The 12,284-nt window shown below is 40.5% G+C and overlaps 1 protein-coding gene across 5 annotated transcripts in view; it reads left to right on the top strand.

Annotated features, from left to right (window-relative positions):
- The window catches only part of ARHGAP19 (Rho GTPase activating protein 19), a 66,238-nt gene that overhangs the window by 16,589 nt on the left and 37,365 nt on the right, over positions 1-12,284 (top strand). The window contains exons 1-5 of one of the 5 annotated variants that reach the window (XM_074382702.1): positions 835-1,300; positions 5,920-6,185; positions 6,724-6,813; positions 7,131-7,211; positions 8,434-8,643. In XM_074382702.1, coding sequence (XP_074238803.1) covers positions 1,272-1,300; positions 5,920-6,185; positions 6,724-6,813; positions 7,131-7,211; positions 8,434-8,643 — 676 coding nt within the window. In that variant the 5' untranslated portion in view covers positions 835-1,271. Of the gene's footprint in view, positions 1-834; positions 1,301-5,919; positions 6,186-6,723; positions 6,814-7,130; positions 7,212-8,433; positions 8,644-12,284 lie in introns of those variants that run through there. The other 4 variants (XM_074382701.1, XM_074382703.1, XM_074382704.1 and 1 more) reach the window with 4 other exon arrangements.

The raw sequence follows: 12,284 nt of genomic DNA, 5'->3' as shown, positions 1-12,284 counted from the left end.
CTTGGAAGGCTCAGGCAGGAGAATTGCTTGAGCCTAGGAGGCAGAGGCTGCAGTGAGCTGAGATCACCCCACTGCATTCAAGCCTCAGTGACAAGAGTGAGACTCTGTCTCAAAAAACAAAACAAAAAAATACATAGCAAACTGAGAATAAAAATATACCACTTGAATCTGATTTTGCTAAGTGATGAGTAAGGAAATATACTATTTTTAAATTTACTTTGATAACTTGTGAAGTTGAGTTTGTTTGTTTTTTTTTCCAAATCTGGCTAAAAGAGCAGAGATTCTTTTTATGTTTATTAGTTATTAGGCCCCCTTTTCTATGCATTATTGATCATGTCATTTGACTAATTTTCTACTGAGTCAAGTGTCTTTTCCTTGTTAATTTTTAGGCTTACTGATAAATTCTGAATACTTATTCTTGGTTATATGCACGGCAAACATCTGTTTTTTCAGTCTGTGGCTTTTCTAGTATTTTATTATTTTCTTTTTTTTTTTTCCTTAACAGCATGCAGTTTATGTAGTGCTTTCATATTATTACTTTTAAGGTTTTAGATTTATTTATTTACTTATTTATTATGAATAGTTAGTATGTTCACATGAATATAAAATCCAGAAAATACAATAGAGCATACAGTGAAAAGTTTCTCTCCCACTCCTCTTCCCCTTTTATTCACTTTTCCTCTTTAGAGGCATTGTGACTTCATTTTTAAGAAATTTAGTTTGTAATGTCATTTGTTATACAGAAAAATTTAATGTAGTTAAATTTATGATTCTTTCATTGGAGATTGTGCTTTTTATGTCTTGTTTAAGCAACTCTTCTTCTGTCACATTAATTTATTCTATATTGTTTTTTAATGTTTTTAAATTTGGCTTTTCATATTTAGATCTTTATTTTGTTTGGAATTTATTTTTTGTCTGTGATGTGAGGTAGGGATCACCCTTCCCCCGTATTGTAAAACTACCTGTCCTATGCTTTTACATTTGTAACTGTTTCATCTAGTACAACTTCAGTGGTGATGGGAGTCTGCTTTTGAGTTCCATCTATGTATTGGCAAATACGGTTAATTAACTGGTCTAGTTCTTTATCTCTATTTTCCTGCTTGCAGATAAGTGTTCAGAGTCTTAAGTACTGCCTTTCAGGCCCCATAATGTGCCCTTGTATCCTCTAACATGTCTGGAATTTGCGTAGGCTGTGCTGGGGTAGGGAAAGGAGAGGTTCTTTGTCACAACAAACAAGGGGAAAGCTTTTTTCCTGTCTCTTCCATTTACCAATGCCTCATCAGAAGCTTTCAGCACTTATGTAAGAAGTGTATTTATTTTCTTGAACTTTAGTACATTTGGTTCGTTTTAAAATATTGTAGGGTAGAAAGTCGTTTTTGCTTATAGTGTTTTTTTCTTTAGTCCGAGAAATTTCTTAAGTTCTTAAACATGTTTCTTGATATTCTTAGCTTTTTATTGTGGTATTGTGTATTATTTGGAAAGGCGTTAGTGGGTTTTGTGATATGGGGATAACTTTAAGAAAAATAATCCGCTGTAACTCTTTTCCATATTTCTTTCACCTTCTATTTAATTTCTCTTTTAACTATTTCCATCTCTTAGATATTGTTTTATCAGATGGTTCACACAGAAAATGTGAGGAAGTGGGAGAAAAGAAAATAACTAGCTTAAAGAAATTAAAATGTGACATAACAAGAGAGAATGACCATAGGAAGAACGGGGAGAAAAAACCGGGGAAAAGAAACTGAGATTGTTTAAATGTTACTTAGGTGTTAGGACTTCCACTGTATCTTTTTCTTCTTGTATTCTTTATTAAGAGCTAGGAGCAACCTTCAACCTGTTTATTCTTCTACTTGTTCATGCTGTTTTGGAGGGAGTAGTTTTGGGGGTGATCAAGAGGTAGGAAGGATTTTGTTGAAAAATGATACATGTTGCTTCTAGTTTCTTTCTCACTTATGTACGAAATTTGATCCAGTTTAGTGCTGGAAGGATCAAGTGTAATGAAAGTGTTAGAATCCTGAGTTTTGCCTGGACATTAATAAAAATTTGTAAGTTTTATATATGTATGTGTTTCTGTTTCAGGAATATAAAGCTTGCTATTAATATACATTTTTATGTTAAAGCTAATCTGATCTGAATCAGTTATTCAGAATTAAAAGGGATGTGAATTCCAGAAAATGATTAGTTTAGACTCAATAAATTATGAGACTCTTTTTGGTGCTACATATTTTATGACTTTCTGGCCCTCCTGGTAGGGTAGTAATTACTCATTGGCAGTGATTATAAACAATAGTCCTATATTGACTCTTGCTTCTTGACTGAAATAAGCTGACATTAAAAAAAGAGGCGCTTTTCAAGATTTAAGATGAAGTTGCTTCTAATTCTAACTGGCTTTTATTTATCATCATTGGCATTTGAACAGGAAAAATAACCTAGTATGTAAAAAGGTTGAGGAGAAAAGCATTTTAAATTCTGTTTTTTTAGTGACTTTTTGGCTTGAGGACACACATTCCTAGATTTTTAACTTTTATGTTATTTCTCTTTATTTTTTATTTTTATTGCAGCAACAATAGCTTCATATAGTATTTCTAATAATACATGATCATTTCAGAGAAAAAAAAAATCTCCTAGCCACCAACTGAAGATGTGGGCTGTTGATCAAATCATGCCATAATTTTTCAAGGAAATAGGGATGAACTTTGAAGTTTACCCATGCCTTGTTTTCACTATACTGTTATGAACAATTATCCATGTAGTATTGACAATGTCCTTTGTAGATTAGTTATGTCTAATATTTAGAAGTGCTGTCATATTTCCTGGAACAGTGCTTTGGTACCTAGGGCATAATGGACCACTTTTAAGTTGTGATTGTTTTTATTGGGTATGTTTGTATGAGTCAGGTGAATTTCCATTCTGCCCAACTGAGATATGATAACTTGTCCTTTCTAGCTTGTGTTATGTCCATTTGTTTGTTATATAATAGATGACTGTTTATATAATAAGGATTAGAACAAGCCATTAGAATTAATTGTTAATAGATACAAACTATATGTCTGCTGTAGTTTCAATTATACAGTTCTTAAACATAACAACATATTAGAAGTAAAAAGGGGTTTAAATGGTTTGGCTGTGTCCCCTCCCAAATTTCATCTTGAATTCTAGCTCCCATAATCCCCATGTGTTGTGGGAGGAACCCAGTGGGAGGTAATCGAATCATGGGGCGGGTTTTTCCTATGCTGTTCTCTTGATAGTGAGTAAGTCTCACAAGATCTGATGGTTTTATAAAGGGAGGTTCCCCTGCACATGGTCTCTTGCCTACTGCCATGTAATGGATGCCTTTGTTCCCCCTTTGCCTTCCACCATGATTGTGAGGCCTCCCCAGCCACATGGAACTGTGAGTTCATTAAACCTCTCTTTCCTGTATAAATTACCAAGTTGTGGGTATGTCATTATCAGCAGCATGAGAACAGACTAATACAGTAAACTGGTACCAGAAGAGTTGGGTATTGCTGTAAGGATACCCGAAAGTGTAGAAGCAACTTTGGAACTGAGTAACAGGCAGAGGTTGGGACAGTTTAGAGGGTTCAGAAAAAGACAGGGAAATGTGGGAAAGTTTGGAACTTCCTCGAGACTTGTTGAATGGATTTGACCAAAATGCTGATAGGGATGTGGACAATGAAATCCAGACTGAGATGGTCTCAGATGGAGATGAGGAACTTGTTGGGAACTGGAATAAAGGCCATCACTCTTGCTATGCAGAGAGACTGGCGGCATTTTGCCCCAGCCCTAGAGATCTGTGGAACTTTGAACTTTAGGAGATGATTTAGGGTATCTGGTGGAAGAAATTTCTTTTTTTTAAAAAAATTTTATTTATTTATTTATTTTAGATATTTTTTTTAAAAGACGGGTTTCACCATGTTGGTCAGGCTGGTCTTGAACTCCTGACCTCAGGTGATCCACCCGCCTTGGCCTCCAAGGTGCTTGGATTACAGGTGTGAGCCACCATGCCTGGCCTGGTGGAAGAAATTTCTTAGCAGCAAAATTTTCAAGAGGAAGCAGAGCACAAAAGTTTGAAAAATTTGCAGCCTGACAATGCAGTAGAAAAGAAAAACCCGCCGGGCGCGGTGGCTCAAGCCTGTAATCCCAGCACTTTGGGAGGCTGAGGCGGGTGGATCACGAGGTCAGGAGATCGAGACCATCCTGGTCAACCGGTGAAACCCCGTCTCTACTAAAAATACAAAAAATTAGCTGGGCATGGTGGCGCGTGCCTGTAATCCCAGCTACTCAGGAGGCTGAGGCAGGAGAATTGCCTGAACCCAGGAGGCGGAGGTTGCGGTGAGCCGAGATCACGCCATTGCACTCCAGCCTGGGTAACAAGAGTGAAACTCTGTCTTAAAAAAAAAAAAAAAAGACTTTGGAGGACTGTTGGGAAGGCATGATTGATTTTGAAATGTGAGGACTGGCTGGGTATGGTGGCTCATGCCTGTAATCCCAGCACTTTGGGAGGCCGAGGCAGGCAGATCACCTGAGGTCAGGAGTTCGAGACCAGCCTGGCCAACATGGAAAAACCCTGTCTCTACTAAAAATACAAAAATTAGCCGGGTGTGGTGATGGGCACCTGCAATCCCAGGTACTCAGGAGGCTGAGGCAGGGAGAATTGCTTGAATCCAGGAGGCAGAGATTGCAGTGAGCCAAGATTGCACCATTGCACTCTAGCCTGGGTGACAGAGTCAGACTCTGTCTCAAAAAAAAAAGAAAAAGAAAAAGAAAAAGAAATGTGAGAACATGAGATTTGGGAGGGGCTGGGGCAGAATGATGTGGTTTGGCTGTGTCCCTACCCAAATCTCACTTTGAACTATAGCTCCCACAATCCCCATGTGTCATTAGAGGAAGCTGGTGGGAGGTAATTGAATCATGGGGTGGGGTTTTCCCCCCATGAATAAGTCTCACGAGATCTGATGGTTTTATAAAGGGCAGTTACCTCACACACACTCTCTTGCCTGCTGCCATGTAAGATGTACCTTTGTTCCTTCTTCACCTTCTGCCAAGATTGTGAGGCCTCCCAGTCATGTGGAACTGTGAGTCCATTAAAGCTCATTTTCTTTATAAATTACCCAGTCTTGGACATTTTTTCCTAGCGGTATGAAAATAGACTAATACAAGGGTATAGTAGGCATTGGGAAACAAAGAACAGGGAAGAAAATATTTCTGAGATCCAAAGGAGCTTTGCCAAGAGTATAGCCCAATGTAATGTAGGAGTGGAGAACCAGCTAGGATCAGGAGCCCTAGAGAGAAGAACTGTCTGAGCAGAGGTTGGACTTAGATAATGATGGATGGGTCAGAGGCATCCAGAATTGGCGTATTTTAAAATAAAATCTATTTGTGGACATGGGAAAAGCTGAATTAATATCTGTTTTATGGGGCCGGGCGCGGTGGCTCACGCCTGTAATGCCAACACTTTGGGAGGCCGAGGTGGGTGGATCATGAGATCAAGACCATCCTGGTCAATAAGGTGAAACCCCGTCTCTACTAAAAATACAAAAATTAGCTGGGCATGGTGGTGCATGCCTGTAGTCCCAGCTACTCAGGAGGCTGAGGCAGGAGAATTGCTTGAACCCAGGAGGTGGAGGTTGTGGTGAGCTGAGATCGCGCCATTGCACTCCAGCCTGGGTAAGAAGAGCGAAACTCTGTCTCAAAAAAAAAAAAAAAAAAAAAAAATCTGTTGTATGTACTTGTGCTTTCCCTTCTGTGAGGCTTTGTGGTTTTAAGGAACAGAGTTCAAGGGCAGCTGGCTCAATTAAAGGAAGCTGACTATAAGGAAACCTCTGCCTTTGTGCGGAGTCAAGACCAAGGAACCCAATGAGTAGTGCATATAAAACGTACAAAAATATGTTCTGAGAGATTTTCTTCTGTTTTTTTCAGTGATGCCATCTGCAGTTTTGTGATCTGCAATGACTCTTCCCTTCGAGGTCAGCCCATTATCTTTAATCCTGACTTTTTTGTGGAGAAACTCCGACATGAGAAACCTGAGGTGTTCACCGAGTTGGTGGTCAGCAATATCACAAGGCTCATTGATTTACCTGGAACGGAGTTGGCTCAGCTGATGGGGGAAGTGGACCTTAAGTTGCCTGGCGGGGCCGGCCCAGCGTCAGGATTCTTCCGGTCTCTCATGTCTCTCAAGCGCAAGGGTAGGAGATGTGTCTGTGAAGGGTGGGTAGGCTTCAGCTGCGCCCTGGGCTTCTCTCTCAGCATCCACACCTTCATTAAAGAGTTGCTATTAAAGCATTTTTGGGCCATTTAAAAAAATTTTTGTAAGTAGTAACACCTTAAGTAATAGTAATACAAATTATAAAAACTGTCTAGATAAATAAATAATTAAACTAAAGCAAATTCATTCAGTCTCTGAGAGATGACATGATTAACTTAGGTAGTTATCAGGGGTGTCTTGATTTTCATGCCCTATTAATATGTGAAAATAATCTTTAAAAAGTCAAAATTAGATAGCTAGAGGCTATAGTAAAGAAAGCTTGAATTTTTTTCCTTTCTTTTTTTCTTTTTTTAGGGGATGGGATCTCACGCTGTTGCCGAGGCTGGAGTACAGTGGTGTCATTACAGCTCACTGTAGCCTCAAATTCCTGGCCTCAAACTATCCTTCTGTCTCAGCTTCCCGGTAGCCGGGACTACAGGTGCATGACACCATGCCTGACTGTTTTCTGTTTTTTGTAGAAACGGGGTCTCACTATATTGCCCAGGCTGGTCTCAAACTCCTGGCCTCAAGCAGTCCCATCTCAGCCTCCCAAAACACTGGGATTACAGGTGTGAGCCACAATGTCTGGCCTTCTGTTTGTTGTTAAATTAAATACTAACATGCTAGATATCTCCTTCTTATTTAAACAAGAAGGTGGTCTTTGCCCTCAAGGAACCTGTAGTCTAATATTGAACTTGAGAGAGCTGATTGAGAGTTGTCTTGATTGTCTTTTCTGGTTTACTTCCACTTCTAAGGTTTTTGTTTACTGACCATGTGAAAACACTTGCTGAATTGTGAAATAATAGGATGCGTGAGTGGTTTTAGGTATGAAGACTTTGTACTATTTGTGTGGAATATAGCCCTGTCATATCATATGGTTTTTCAGAAAAAGGAGTGATATTTGGGTCCCCACTGACGGAGGAAGGCATTGCCCAGATATACCAGTTGATTGAATATCTACACAAAAGTAAGACTACTTGAAATTTTATCATTCTTTGTTTAATGTAGAGTTCTCAGTTTTCTGTTGAGAGCTGCCTGGAGTTAGTAGGCGCTAATTAACCATCAACAAAGGAACTAACCAGTGTTAATTTCAGGTGGCATTTTAAAAATGCATTTCCTTTTAAACTTCATCTCATATATTAATTTGCTTTATACTCTCAAAGTGTATATATATTAGACTGTGATGTCACATTTACCTCTCGACTCAGAGAGACATTTCTTCTGGAAAAATATGTTGTTCCTAAAGAATTGTGGCATTTATTTAAGAGAGCATGATACTTTTTTTTTCCTCCAGAATTAACATGATTAAAACACATTCTTTACTTAAATGTTTCTTTTCTTTTTTTTTTTTTTTTTTTGAGACAGTGTCTCAATCTGTTGTCCGGGATGGGGTGCAGTGGTGCAATCTTGGCTCACTGCAGCCTTGGGCTCCTGGGCTCAGGTCATTCTCCCATCTCGGCCTCCCTTGTAACTGGGACCACAAGCTTGCACAACCACACCTGGATAGTTTTTGTAGTTTTTTGTAGAGATGGGGTTTTGCCATATTGCCTAGGCTTGTCTCGAACTCCTGGGCTCAAGTGATTCACCCGCCTAGGCCTCCCAAAGTGCTGAGATTATAGGCATAAGCCATTTTACCTGGCCTAGGAATGAATAGTTTAGTTGGGATGATCCTAAGCTTCTGGTAATCATTTAGGCTGAAAGGTAATTTGACACGTTAGAGTTCTGATTCCTAGAGCAATGTAGAGACTCTAGATTCATTCTGGGCTGGGAAAACAGTTTACAAGAGCCACAGACATCCACACATGTATGTAGCCCCTCCATACCACGTCTGGGATAAACAAGGAGAAGAGGTCTTCAGGGAGATTTGGCTTTTTTCAGTTTATTTTTCAATCTAATTTTGACTTGATTGGGTTAAATTCAGAGTGTCTATATATACCTCAGGATGTTGAATGACTCCTGGGAGGACTACCTTTTAGTTTGGAAGATCTCCAAATGCTCAGGGACCTTCAGATACGTCTCCTCAGGAGGTCAGTAGGTTCTAAACTACCCTGGTAAAAAAAGGCAAAAACTTACCTGAAAGGCTTTGTAAAGGATCTTTTAAGTGTAAAGTAGTCTTTAGATTATGTAATTTAATCATAATCTTTCTGCTTCCTTTTTGCCTATCCTCTGCTTTCTTTTATACTAAACAGACTTGCGAGTAGAGGGTTTGTTTAGAGTACCAGGTAATAGTGTCCGACAGCAGATTTTAAGGGATGCTCTCAATAATGGAACTGACATTGACTTGGAATCAGGGGAGTTTCATTCAAATGATGTTGCCACTTTGCTGAAGATGTTTCTAGGAGAGTTGCCGGAGCCTCTGCTGACACATAAACATTTCAATGCGCACCTCAAAATTGCTGGTGAGTATAGGAAGTAAGAGGGAGATGTAAATACATTTATTTCAATTTAGTAAAGTTCCTAGGAATTTTCTGTTGCCTGTGACCTGCAGCAATACTTCTGTTAATATTGATTAAGACTTTGTGATGTTGCTGGACTTCTCTGGTACTTATAGGTATTGGCTAGTTAAGTTTAATTTAATCGAATGGCTTTCTTGGTGATTAAGCTTTGTATTGAGATAATGAGCTGGTGGTAAGATGTGGTCTGGGTTTTATTTATTTTTGAATCTTTGATAGGTCCTCGAGTAGTATGCTGAACATTTTAGTTGAAGACAGGGTCTTGCTCTGTCACCTAGGCTGGAGTGCAGTGGTGCAACCTTGGCTCACTGCAGCTGTGACCTCCCAGGCTCAGATGAACCTTCCACCTCAGCCTCCCAAGTAGCTGGGACTACAGGCGTGTGCCGCTATGCCTGGCAAAATTTTTTATATTTTTTGTAGACATACGGTTTTGCCATATTGCCCAGGCTTGAACTCTAGGCTCAAGCGATCTGCCCACCTTGGCATCCTGAAGTGTTGGGATTTTAGGCATAAGCCACTGTGCTCAACCCATTTTAGTTGCTTAATAAATGTATGTTTTTCATTGGATTGATTCATATATTTCAGATGGTTACAGGTTCAGTATTTTTGCCTTGGTTTGGGGTTTTTACTCAGTATTTCTATGCCTCAGTTGAGGACATCTCTACTCTTGGAAATTTGTTTTTTAAAAAATAATATTTGTTTTCTAAATAGAAACACATAGGTCAAAATTCAGATGATTCAAAGAATATACAGTAAAAACCTCTCCTACCCCTGTTCCCCAACACCCAGTTCTTCCCAGAAACAACCAGTGTTACTGATTTAATTTTTTTTCTTTTGAAAAAAGCCTGGGCTGGGTGCAGTGGCTCACGCCTGTAATCCCAGCACTTTGGGAGGCCAAGGAGGGCAGATCATGAGCTCAAGAGATCGAGACCATCCTGGCCAACATGGTGAAATCCTGTCTCTACTAAAAATACAAAAAATTAGCCAGGCCCATGCCTGAGTGAGTGCTGTAGTCCCAGCTACTCCGGAGACTGAGGCAGGAGAATTGCTTGAAACTGGAAAACGGAAGTTGCAGTGAACCGGGATTGCGCCACTGCACTCCAGCCTGGCGATAGAGCGAGACTCTGTCTTAAAAAAAAGAGAAAGTCTGTTGCCCAGTTTAGTCTCAAACTCCTGGCTTCAAGTGATCCTCCCTCCGTCTCCCAAAGTGCTAGCTAGGATTGCAGGTGTGAGCCCCAGCCCCCAGCCCAGTGTCACCGATTTCTTTTTTTTTTTTTTTTTGAAACGGAGTTTTGCTCTTGTTACCCAGGCTGGAGTGCAATGGCGCGATCCTTACCGCAACCTCCAGCTCCTGAGTTCAAGCAGTTCTCCTGTCTCAGCCTCCCGAGTACCTGGGACTATAGGCATGTGCCACCATGCCCAGCTAATTTTTTGTATTTTTAGTAGAGACGAGGTTTCACCATGTTGACCACAACGGTCTCGATCTCTTGACCTCGTGATCCACCCGCCTCAGCCTCCCAAAGTGCTGATATTACAGGCTTGAGCCACCGCGCCCTGCCTGGGAATTCATTCTTAAATTGCATGTCTGTTATGCCGCTATGGGCTCTAAGTGTGCACAGCATCAGTATCCGTTACTACAGTTGCTTACTTTTCTGCCCCTGAGTATTTTTCCTGTTTCTTCTAATTATATGGAAAAGAAATACAAGGTTTTTCTTTTTTTTTTTCCTTTTGAGTAATTTTAACTACTTAAAGAAATGTTGGCCGGGCGCGGTGGCTCAAGCCTGTAATCCCAGCACTTTGGGAGGCCGAGGCGGGTGGATCACGAGGTCAAGAGATCAAGACCATCCTGGTCAACATGGTGAAACTCCGTCTCTACTAAAAATACAAAAAAAATTAGCTGGGCATGGTGGCACATGCCTGTAATCCCAGCTACTCAGGAGGCTGAGGCAGGAGAATTGCCTGAACCCAGGAGGCGGAGGTTGCGGTGAGCCGAGATCGCGCCATCGCACTCCAGCCTGGGTAACAAGAGCAAAACTCCGTCTCAAAAAAAAAAAAAAAAAAAAAAAAAAAGAAATGTTTTGAATTAAAAAAATTAATCTTAAAGCACTTTTAGGAGCAATCCAAATGATATAATGAGTAAATATTACTACGATATTGTAAAATTTTACAGTTATTTTGGGGAGAAATATGTTAGACCTTTGGAAAAGATTTGGAAAATATTCTTTTTACAAATGTTAACATGAAGGATGCTTGTTTTGTTTGCTTTCCAGTTCAGTTAATTCATTTAGTGCAATATTTGAAATCCTCCCTTTCACCACCCTGTGATTCACTATTCTTTGAGAACATATTGAGGCGTGGCACAGTTGTAGCCTTTCATATGCCTAGCTGATAACTGGAAAGAATTTTTGTTTTCAGTTTATTTTTTTATTTTATTTATTTATTTATTTATTTTTCTTGAGACGGAGTTTCGCTCTTGTTACCCAGGCTGGAGTGCAATGGCGCGATCTCGGCTCACCGCAACCTCTGCCTCCTGGGTTCAGGCAATTCTCCTGCCTCAGCCTCCTGAGTAGCTGGGATTACAGGCATGCGCCACCATGCCCAGCTAATTTTTTGTATTTTTAGTAGAGACGGGGTTTCACCATGTTGACCGGGATGGTCTCGATCTCTCGACCTCGTGATCCACCCGCCTCGGCCTCCCAAAGTGCTGGGATTACAGGCTTGAGCCACCGTGCCCGGCCTTGTTTTCAGTTTAATATTAACAGGGGCCATTTTCTTTCTCTTTCTTTCTTTCTTTCTTTCTTTCTTTCTTTCTTTCTTTCTTTCTTTCTTTCTTTCTTTTTTCTTTTTTTTTTTGTGACAGAGTTTCACTTGTTACCCAGGCTGGAGTGCAATGGCACGATCTTGGCTCACCGCAACCTCCGCCTCCTGAGTTCAGGCAGTTCTCCTGCCTCAGCCTCCTGAGTAGCTGGGACTACAGGCATGCGCCACCATGCCCAGCTAATTTTTTGTATTTTTAGTGGAGACAGGGTTTCACCATGTTGACCAGGATGGTCTCGATCTCTTGACCTCGTCATCCGCCCGCCTTGGCTTCCCAAAGTGCTGGGATTACAGGCTTGAGCCACCGCGCCCGGCCAACAGGGGCCATTTTCTAAAAGTGTTATCTGCCTTTCCTAAACCTGGAATTATAGAGATTAAACAGCTGAAATAACACACTGTAATCATTTTTAGGTCTATATGAATTGTACTCAAATGGTTATTAGTGTCCTTTGAAACTTTCATTATCCAATGGACTGATTTTGTTGATAACCTTTTTAGCCTGTTAGGGGAGAACCAATAATCCTGACTCCATTGGGAGCTGCCTGTTATAAGGAGCAGCCTGTGAACAAGGACATATTCACGCTCATTTTTCACTCTCATTTTTTTTTTAGCTGTAAAATATCTGAGTGGGGAGAAGTGGAGTGAGTGGCATTATCAAAGACATGTGTATATCTTTTTATTTTTTATGGAGATGGGGTTTTGCCCTGTTGCCCAGGCTGGTCTTGAAATCCTGGGCTCAAGTGATCTGTCCACCTTGGCCTCCTAAAGTG

The sequence above is a fragment of the Saimiri boliviensis genome, chromosome 12 (assembly GCF_048565385.1).
Source record: "Saimiri boliviensis isolate mSaiBol1 chromosome 12, mSaiBol1.pri, whole genome shotgun sequence".
NCBI classification, from domain to species: domain Eukaryota; kingdom Metazoa; phylum Chordata; class Mammalia; order Primates; family Cebidae; genus Saimiri; species Saimiri boliviensis.
The sequence above is the reverse complement of the archived record's forward strand: the minus strand, read 5'-3'. Positions and strand labels throughout refer to the sequence as shown.